The sequence below is a fragment of the Hypomesus nipponensis genome, chromosome 13, assembly GCF_054491055.1.
Source record: "Hypomesus nipponensis isolate SF chromosome 13, ASM5449105v1, whole genome shotgun sequence".
Classification (NCBI taxonomy): Eukaryota; Metazoa; Chordata; class Actinopteri; order Osmeriformes; family Osmeridae; genus Hypomesus; species Hypomesus nipponensis.
Window position 1 is genome coordinate 12,267,380 of NC_140373.1, and position 10,121 is coordinate 12,277,500.

General features: G+C 43.0%; 1 protein-coding gene and 1 long non-coding RNA gene across 2 annotated transcripts; one reads left to right on the forward strand and one right to left on the reverse strand.

Moving 5' to 3' along the window:
- The first annotated feature begins 1,878 nt into the window (after positions 1-1,878).
- Positions 1,879-6,286, forward strand: LOC146260077 (uncharacterized). Its single transcript, XM_084669988.1, has 21 exons — positions 1,879-1,991; positions 2,062-2,138; positions 2,220-2,315; positions 2,381-2,505; positions 2,582-2,725; positions 2,833-2,928; positions 3,000-3,164; positions 3,230-3,326; positions 3,407-3,624; positions 3,705-3,861; positions 3,949-4,157; positions 4,237-4,354; positions 4,440-4,639; positions 4,719-4,830; positions 4,901-5,070; positions 5,145-5,233; positions 5,315-5,445; positions 5,521-5,710; positions 5,788-5,926; positions 5,992-6,115; positions 6,195-6,286. Exons 1-21 carry the CDS (start codon positions 1,969-1,971, stop codon positions 6,269-6,271), a joined length of 2,757 nt encoding a protein of 918 aa, XP_084526114.1. The 5' UTR covers positions 1,879-1,968; the 3' UTR covers positions 6,272-6,286.
- Positions 6,287-6,685: 399 nt separating this feature from the next.
- Positions 6,686-7,916, reverse strand: LOC146260078 (uncharacterized). Its single transcript, XR_014729578.1, has 2 exons — positions 7,651-7,916; positions 6,686-7,208 (listed from the first exon to the last, which is right to left on the reverse strand). It is a non-coding gene; the product is annotated as an uncharacterized LOC146260078 (long non-coding RNA).
- Positions 7,917-10,121: the final 2,205 nt, after the last annotated feature.

A 10,121-nucleotide genomic window follows, 5' to 3' on the forward strand; every position in this document is an offset into this window, starting at 1 on the left:
AGTCTTGCTCAAGGATACTTCGGCATATGGCCTAGGAGGACTCGGCGATCGAACCGCCAACCTTACAATTAACAGACAATTAACTGCTACACTAACAGAAACCAGCAGACTGTTTTAACATAATACAAAAGTGTATTTGTCACGAGCCTATTGATATTGCTTATAACATTAAGCTTTAACCCATGATTCTATACCATTAAATTCACAACTGCAGACAAACGTACAGGGTTAAGCTGCGTATGGTATTTCAGAATGATGTCATCCTGTTTAACTAAACATATAATCAAAATTATGACAGGCCAAAAGATTGTGGCTGGATTCAAACTTACAATTATATACTTTGCGAGTCACAATCCCAGCCTATTGAGCTAATCTCAGTGTTGAATATTGTCACGTTCAGTTACTGTATACTAAAGTAAGCTGTTTCTCCTGTAGAAAGCGTTGTTAGATTCAGCCAAAGTTGAAACAGCTCTAATTCAATCATATTTTGACATATCAAGGTGAAATTGTGTATTGTACTTCAGAGTTATGTAATCTTGAACCCTATTAGGTTTGAAAAACCATTAGTCAAAATTATATTTGATTTATTGAAACACAAAAAAATTTAGGCAATGTGGACATTTACATAAACACACTTCTTTCAGCCATTTTTAATTGATTAATTTCCCCCAAGTAAAGTTTGGAAAGACATCAATTCTACACATCTGTACAACATTTCAAGTCAATTGGACCTTTGGTTTAGGAGGAGACCAATTTTGAAGGTTTTTGCAAAATGTCGCTGTACAGGAAAATCCATCATGGCGCACCTCATGGGTCCTTGAGGCTTTTTTGTTCCCCATGAGAAATAAGGCCGGTATATCGATTTTCTGGCATTTTGGAGTAATGGGGCGCTGGGGAAATCACGTAGACTTTGGGTGTGGCTTATAGCGCCACTTATGGGCGTACGTGAGCCATTATCGGTCTGGGAGTAGTGAGTGACCTGTTGTTCTGGAGGAACCCTAACTAATTGCTGCTATGACTAATATACTATGCTGCAATTTACACTGAAACAAATGTATTTTTAAATGAACATGAATATATATTTTTTTAATTGCTATGCTAAAATAATTTCATAGTTATAGAATCCTCTAGCTGTAATCCAGTGATGTAGACCAAGCCAGGTTTTGAGTGGTACTGTAATATCTCAAAAGGTAAATGTTACATTACCACCATCCTATAGTATGTTAGACAAACGATGCCTTTACAGTGTGTCTAAATATAATATTTTGGTTGCATTTCACATGCTTCAAGCGAATTAGTGTGTTCTCCCCGTGTCCTTCAAACACATACTTAAAGATCAGCGTCCATATTAATAGTACTTCCTGTCCCAGTAGTGACAGAGGTGTGTTAAAGTACTTTCATACTTTAAACAACAACACAGGCATGACGGATGTGTGTGTATGCTTTCCTTTTAACACTCTTTCGAGATGTAGCCTACAACATAATACGGAATGCTACTAATATGGATGCGAAGGGTAATAATAATTATCTTGAAGCTTATTTCATCTGTAAAATGTACTGTTCAAGTCTGTAATGGTTGGCCTATCAACTATGCCAAAACTGGTACTCCATACATTGGGCCTACCTTGGTCCCTCTTAATTTTTTCTTAATTCCTGTTCTCCTTTTGTCTCCTTTCAGATAATAATATTTCTGGGTAGTATATTATTTCCGGGTAGTAGTCGAAAATTAAGAGGAATCAGAAAAGGTTTTGGATGTGACCTTGGTCAGTCCTCTAATAGTCAATTACAAAATCAGGGTTTCTAATTGCTAATGATCGTCACCTGTATGACTTGAATTGCTGCCAGAATAAAGTGCTGGTGCGTCACTGTAGCGATCAGAGTGGTGAATTTATTTTGTGTGTGGCAGTGTTGGTATATCTGACTAGAGCTCTATCTCTTACAAGCAACTTGCTCTGTCTCTAATTTGATATGATACATGCATTTGAATATCTGTAAGTAACTTTAAAACAATCTTTATTTTCTCTACAAAGAACATGCCTAATGTATTTTGTACTTTCTTAGCACAACATGGATTGTGATGTTAGCTGTTGCAGTTTCTGGTCAGAAGCAGACAGGTTTAAGTCAACCTTCACTACCAAGTAAGGGTCTATTTTAAGAAGCTGCACACTTATCACATACACCATGGTGGCTATATTTGTATCTAACCCAACAATCTTCAGACAGTGGTTTACGATCCGACTGTCTTGGAAATGTCATGCGGCTGACTTTGAATAAGTCTCTGGCTGTTGGGAATCTTCTTGAAGTCGATGCCATCTGTAAGTATCTTGTGTTTTATGTGGTTCTATGTCGAGAGCTTCACCCCTGTATGCTATTCTTTCAGATGGCACTGATGTCATACTGCTAACACCCAGACTGGCTGCACAGTGTGGATACAGCATGGAGTCTGACCCATGGGGAAACACTAAAATCTATTCCTCCTTGTTTGGCTGTTATGCTGGAAGCGAGGTCATTTTAAATCTTCCCTCTAGCAATTTTATTTTTTGACCAAATGACTTTAAAGCTGATTCAGACTGATTTTCAGGAGGCTGGTACATTCAGGCTTGGACTGAATCTCAGAATGTCAGAAGATTTTACGTTGGATGAGGCTACTCATGTTGTGACAAAAACATGTAACTATCGTTCAATGGCCACACGGCACATTCTCTGTGAAAGGAATTATATAGAGGTGGGTCATATCATGGTTTCAAATTTAATCAGACTACTTGGAACATCTGCACCAATGGAAAAGTGTTAGTATTTTCAGTCTCTCCAGTGGATGTCCCTATCTTTCAGGTGTCAACCCAGTTGTTCAAGCCTCAGATTGCAAAGAACATACCGAGTCATGATGATGACATGACTGATGCTGGGCAGGATTCGGTGAAATATCATGTGCGTCGTTATTTAATTATTTATTTTTACACAAATGTGCAGTTGTATTAACATCTCTCCCCATACCACAGGCCAGTGCCTCACCAAATGACATCTGGAAGTTGATGTTCTTCACTCCTGAGCCAAAAGTCATGCTGCTCAATGAGGCTAAGAAGGCTGGCTATGGTGTCAAGTCTACAGAGCATCGCTTGGTGCTGCGAAGTCCCTTCAACTCAGCAGAGACTTACATAGAGCATGTTAGTAACTGTCCACAGCAATTGGTTCCTGCAATTGTTATCCATCTAAATATGTATTCCATTAGGTGGCAGGGGTTCCCATGGAAGTGTTCAGTGTTAGCACTTACTATGTACCCGTTTATGGCTTGAATATTGTGGATTCTGATGCTGCCTGTCCTACTGGTTAGTGTGCTTCTTAATATACATGTTAAGTACAAAATTCACCTTTTTTGTCAATACTGCCAATTTGAGTCTTTCAACAGGTGGCTTGATTTTCACTGACAAGACAATCACTTGGCATGTACCCCGCCGCATCACACCTATAATCAATGGTGCCATTGAGTTATTGGAGATGTACATGGGTATTGATGGACAGAGACTCGACAAATACCAGATGGCGTCCAGGAAATACACCTTGTCATCTACAGAATTTCACATCGTGGTTGAGCTTCCAATAGGAACACCTGATGGGTATTACAAGGTTGGTCAGTGTACTTCTTAAATTCTGCCTATTGCCAGTTATTGCTTGTCATTCACTCATTTGCTTTCACTGCACTACAGAGTCTTGCCCCAGATGATCAGTATTGCGTCACCTTTACCGTTGAGCCCATGTTGGAACTAGTGTGGCAGGAAGAGAGTACTCAAACTGACACAAAATATAAGGTCCTCTTTCCTATTACAACTCCCCCGATGTCCTGGCCTACTCAGTTCACAGGCAGTGAGTCTGACTCATTCATAATCATACATTTAGGCTTTCTGTCGGACGTCAACATGTACATTTGATATCCTTTTCAATACGTTTCAGATGCAGTTCCCGAGGAGAGGTTATTTGAAATCCTCTTGGGTACTTTTCTCCCTGATGTGGAGCTGATCAACATCACCTTCAACACTGGGGTCTTTTCTGTGGCAGAGTGCAACTCAAAAGGGTTTGATGTTAAAGAGCACAGATTTCCGAATGGCTCAAAGTCTTTCTACCTGAAAGTGCCCTTCTTTGAGGATGCAGTCCTTGTGCATGTATGGCCAAGTCATTTGAAGTTAATATAAAGGGTTGTCTTGTTTGCTCTTCTGAGTGGTCTCTTCCCAATACGTGCAGAATCCTGAACCTTTGTTTACAACCTACATCCTGCCTATGGCCTTTGGACTGCTCATCCTGCCTGAAGAAACTCCATTCTCCCATGTAGCAGAGACAGAGGTGTCTTTGCAGGATGTTGGTGAGAAATTCCCACCCCTTCAACCTTTGTTGACAAGGCCAATGTGCTTCCTGCATTCATGGTTTTGTTGACTTGTCTCCTTCAGTTCCCCCTGTGATTACTGGTACATGTGACCCGGGGTACTTCTATGTCACCGTTCGGTACGGAAACCAAGGCCACAACTTTAGAACCATGATTGGCGAGAGGGAGCTCAGCGGTAAGCTGGGTGAGACGTATGGGCTGATGAGCAACAGCACTCACTTCAGTTTTGTGATGCCGTACAGTAGTGCCGATGCCATATTTGAGGTACAGTGAACTTTCTGCCTTTATCAACGCATAATTCCTGCTCATATGTTGCTATTACAACACCATCTTGCTTTCACAGATGGTTATGTCTACTTCCGTCAGAGCCAGAATTGATTTGGAGCTGGTGTCTTCCAATAACTGGAAGCTTAATGACTTCTCGTTGTCCTGCAGCTTTCCCTTGATCACAACTGGTATGTTCCATGTTCGTCAAAACATGTTACCCTTCAATGATGGATAGTTATTAACTCTGTTCTTTTGTAGAGTGTTACTCTAATGGCACAATGACTGCCTTGGCTGTGAAGGTGGAGTCTGTTCCCAATATGATCCTCAGTCATCTGACCCTGAGAGATGATTCCTGTAAACCAAAGTATAGCAACAACCACTTTGCTTACTTTGACTTTGGTGTGAACAGTTGCGGAACCACAAGAACGGTAAAATGGCTAAGGGGTTATTTATAATGGGACTTGTTGACTGCAGGGAATAACTCTTTCTTTTTTTTTTTTAGATGCTTGGCAACATTATGATGTACGAGAACGACATTTCCATGGATCTCAAGAGACAGACCAGCCAGTATCCTGATGTGGCATATTACAAGTAAGAACACCTCCTACTGATTTGTTTTGGGTGGGTGAGGTTCCTCTGTTGCAGAAATTCACAGCCATAAAACTTTTCTAGGCAAACCGTTTCCTGCTACTATCAGGTCGACGTCACTGAGACTATGGCGTTCCGTACCCGGCCGAGGGGAAAGGATCCGTCTGCTGACATTGGAATTGGATATTTGGTTGTCCAAATGAGATTGGCTCAGGGTAATGGAACATGAGGGTTTCCTTAAGGGTTGCCTTCTGTAGACCCCTTATCTGATTTACTTGTCTACTTTTCAGATGAGTCATATAAGCTGTTCTATCAAAAGGAGGACTACCCAGTGGCTAAGTATTTGAGACAGCCCCTGTACTTTGAGGTTGCGTTAATGCAGTCCATGGATCTCAAAATTGAGCTCGTCTTGGAGAACTGCTGGGCAACCCAACGCAACGACAGGAGCTCTCTGCCTAGATGGAACCTCGTTGTTGACAGGCAATTCCTAAATTAAAAATTCCGAATTGAGTCCTAATCTCATCTTGGATTCCTTAGTGACTGTCTTTTCCTTTCAGCTGTGCGAACCTCGAGCACTACTCGACAGTTTTCTATCCTGTGGAGTCTGACTCGAGGGTTCACATCCCTGCTCACGTGAAGCGCTTTTCGATCAACATGTTCACCTTCGTTACAGATGAGGTGGTTCTGAAAAAAAACGTAAGAGACTTTACTCTAGGGCTTCCTTGCAACTAGATGTTTTGGTAATTGTTTTATCCCTGTAGATCTTTGTACATTGTAATGCTGTGCTTTGCGACTACAACAATCCATCTCACGGAGTATGTAGTAGACAGTGCGTGAACCCCACAAAGACTGGTGCCAAAACATTCCGGACAGCTGATCTTAAAGGTGACGTGAACTGGGATGGAGGGAAAGGGATGGATGACAGGGAACCACTGAACCATTAACCCTGTGTTTCTTGTTCCAGGGTTTGGAAATATTGACTACCAGGTGCAAGGTGAACAACCTTCTTCAGGACCTATTCTACTCTCTGAACCTGAATAAAATGTCAACATCTTATTTGTGGCTCTGAAGTATTTTGTGACTTTACCATTTCAATTTGATTGTCTACACCCATGTACTACCCCCCCCCCCCCCCACACACACACACACACACAAACACACTGCTTTCATACCCTCAGGCAAGGTGGTTAAGATGGTAATTTTCTCTTGGTGAGTTAGTAGCTACACAGCTGGCAGTTCTCAAATCTATCTCACGGTACTTTGGATATGTCCCAGTGAACTAGCCTTGGCGTCGTCTTGAGTCGGACAAAGTCTAACCAGAATTCACTACTTCAAGTCAGCCGGCTGCGGCGCTGCATGAAGTCGAACGCACCAACTATTACATGTTGTAGGTTTTGTTTACTGTTTTAATGTGACACGGTTAACCCACTCGGCTTTTCAAAAAATCAACCACCATTAAATGAGGAAACAAAGTATGCTTTTATTGACAGTGAACTTGCATAACAGTCCAATTTCAGACAAACTGAGGACCAACAGCATTGAATGAATTTCATTAAGTGAGTGAAGGGGTTTTGTGGGTTTGCAAGGTGATCCCACAGTGATAAGTTTAAACTTCATTCCTGTCCCCATAGCTTGTGATGAACTAGGATGCGGGTTGAGAACATCAAGCAATAGGAAACCACGACACTTGGAGCTTTTTGGGTTCTGGAAGCCTGTAAACATTCCAAATCAAGGGTAGATTCCAGTCCTCTACAGCACTGAGTTCTTCACCTCCCTCTTCCCTTTTCCACTGCTGGAGCAGCAGCAGCCGTAGATCAGGGCAAAGGCCACCAGAGACAGGAAGCCCCCCACAAACACCGCTATGACTATAGCACCACCTAGTGCCCAGGGCTCCACCTGCATGCGGCGAATGGCCCAGTGCATCCAGTCCTCGGGTGACCCTGCTGAGCCAGGCAGGGCTGGGACAGTCCCTGGGACACTGGGGTGGGAAGAGAGAGGTCGGGGGGTCAATGGGATGTTTGTGAGGGCTATCATTAGTGCATATGGATACGTAATAAACAGTATGAGGCCTTAGTTTGAATGAGTTGGTACTGTAATCTTTTCTGAATGCCCATCACTGTACAAGGTTTTTCAAGATAGGGTAATGATGTTCAGTTCAGTAGAGATTATTGCATTGACTTTGTCACACCCAGTAATCTTTTTGACAAAAGCAAATTGGAAAACCAACAAAACCAAAAATGAATACAAGATTGAACTAAATAATGTACAGAATGTCCAATGTATTATTCGTATCTCTCAACTCAATCCAGAAATGTCATTATTGATGTCAGAATATACAATCAGGAGAAACAACAATCTGTGATGTCACAATGTACAACCAGGTACAATCATGTCATCACTGTTTCCCTTCAACAACTCACCTCTCCAAAGCCATGTTCTAGAGTCTGCTACCTGTGGATGCCCCTGTTTGGGTTCAGACAGTATCAGGGAACACACAGTAGGCCTAAGACTCCCTCACACGCACTGAACACTTCCTCGACCAACACCCCACACTTCAATGTCCGTCCTCCTCGTCTGAAAGCCCTCAGGGTATCCGGTGAGTGGTACGGTCATTCGCTCCAACATTTGGTGTCAAACTGAAACCGTGTGTGGTTTTCCTGTGAGGGTGTTGTGTGTGGCGTCTCAGGAGATGTGGGTTAATGTTTAGTGGTCATATTGACTCTGCTGGTGAGGCCTGATAAGGGCTGAATAGCTGCCTGGACTGAGATAGGTACCATGGGCACCAGTGGGACGTGCGCAATGGGAACGGTTGTAAAGGCTGTTGTTCGACAAGCTAGTAAAATTGATTGATGTTAGGTTACAACGTGGATGATAACTAGTAGTGTGAGGTTTGCCTCTTCAGATATTATAATGTTTGGTTAGAGTGTCACCATGCAAAATCCAGTGTATCTAAGTACAATGGCACAAAGCGAGGTCAACTTTTTCAAATTAATTATTTAATGTACCAAATACTGTATTTCCACATAAACATTAAGAAAAGCTAAACTCACAATAACATTGGTCCAATGAACCGCTACAACTAGGCAATATATCCCAAAACAATCATTTTATTAAAAAAATACCACACTATATTTAAGGTAACAGAGTTTACAATTCCCACCGTCAAACTTTAACACTGTACAATTTGCATACAATTACAAACTGTAACTTTATAATACTGTGCAAGTGTTGTTGGCACAACCGGTGCCTGTATTGGCCAGTAGGGGACGCCCTCTGTCTTTAAAAATAACACAATAACAAAGCTGAGAAAGGTTGACCACATTTTACATAGAATTTCCATAGGGGCCATCTCAAAGGGGAGCTGGCAGGGTTTTGACGGTCCAGACACAGAAACAGACTACGTGCAGTTGATATAAGATAGAAGAAGATAGACCTTTAACACGACATGACACAAGATAGAGGCCTTTATCATGACATGGAGTCTTTCTGCTCAAAGCTCAGTTTTATTTTCTTCCAGCTTCTGGTCCCGTTGCAGTGAGGGATTGTGTTTTTTTCAACCCTGAGTGTAATGTGTCCTTGCATTTTTTCTTGTCCCATTGTTGATACGCACAGATTTGCACGGCTGATTTCCCTCTGTGCCTGAGCTCTCAGCTCCACTCTGCAATGTTGCGGGCCAAAATCCAACACTAAAACTGCACCCTCTCCTCAACGGAAGGCAACACTAATCTCACAGGTACATACGACTGATGGCGAATTCACACTTCCAGTCTGAAAGCCTTCAGTGAACGACACATGTATGGTATGTATACCAGCCAAGGGAGGGGAGGGAGGAAAGATGCAAGTGAAGGATGCAGCGTCTGTGTTGGAACGGGGCCGGCTGTGCCCCCTCAGGCCTGCAGCAGAGGCTGCACTCTGGAGCCCTGGTACTTGGGCTTCCCACAGCAGCAGCAGTGAACACAGGCCAGAACGATCATGAACAGAAATGTGGCTGGAGAGGGAGAGAGAAAGAGAGGGCGAGACAGAGAGAGGGGGAGGGGGGGTCAGAGACAAAGGGAGAGAGGAGGGTGAGAGAGTACAAGAGAGAGAGAGGGGGGTGAGAGAGAAAGAGACCGAAAGAGAGAGGGACAGAAACACATGGGAGAGATGAGAGGATGACAGTACAATTTTTTACTCTGTTAGTGCATGATTGAAATATTGCATAATGCATTGGTTCAATCCCTGAAACTGAACCTGGTAATCCATGCAGTCGTTACTGATAACATATGTTTACTGTTGTGATTGCCTTGTCAATGTCAGTATTAAGATCTGCTGAATGTACTCCTAGCATTGAATATGTATTGAATATGTCCTATTCATGTGCATTGTTAGCATTGGCATTGACCGTAACCTCTCTTTAGTGATGTCATCACCCTAGGTGTCGATAGTTTCAAGGTGGTCTACCACAAGAGCTGTTGGCTATGTAACTCTCGTATTTGTACTGTAAGCACATGACTGGACACCTTGGTGTTATCAACCGTGAATAGCAAATGAACCCATGTGGACACTCTTTTGTCTAGATTCATCCCAGAATAAACACAGTCTTCAGAGACTCACCGACGAAGAGGATGAGGATGAAGAACGCGCCTAGCTCCAGGGGGTTGGCCTGGGGGAGACCCTGCAACTTGGTCCAGACCTTCTGGAAGATGTCTATCACCTCCTCCTTCACCTCCATCCCGGGTCTGGCTGGGCAAAGTCAGGCAGAGAGGGCAGACTGGAGGGGGTGTCCTTGGACCTCTGGGGTCGTCAGGTGACAGAGGAGTGGGCTGGACTGAAGATCACAGGAAGGCAGTAGCTGCAGAGCAAACGGCGGAGGAGTGTGGGTGAGATGCGAGTGGCCTCGAAAGAATCCCTC

Excerpts from the sequence above, each read along its gene's own strand:
- LOC146260077 (XM_084669988.1), top strand. The coding sequence starts at position 1,969 with ATGATACATGCATTTGAATATCT. Across the intron at positions 4,640-4,718 it reads GTGCCGATGCCATATTTGAG|ATGGTTATGTCTACTTCCGT; the intron begins GTACAGTGAACT and ends TTGCTTTCACAG. Across the intron at positions 6,116-6,194 it reads CCGGACAGCTGATCTTAAAG|GGTTTGGAAATATTGACTAC; the intron begins GTGACGTGAACT and ends TTCTTGTTCCAG.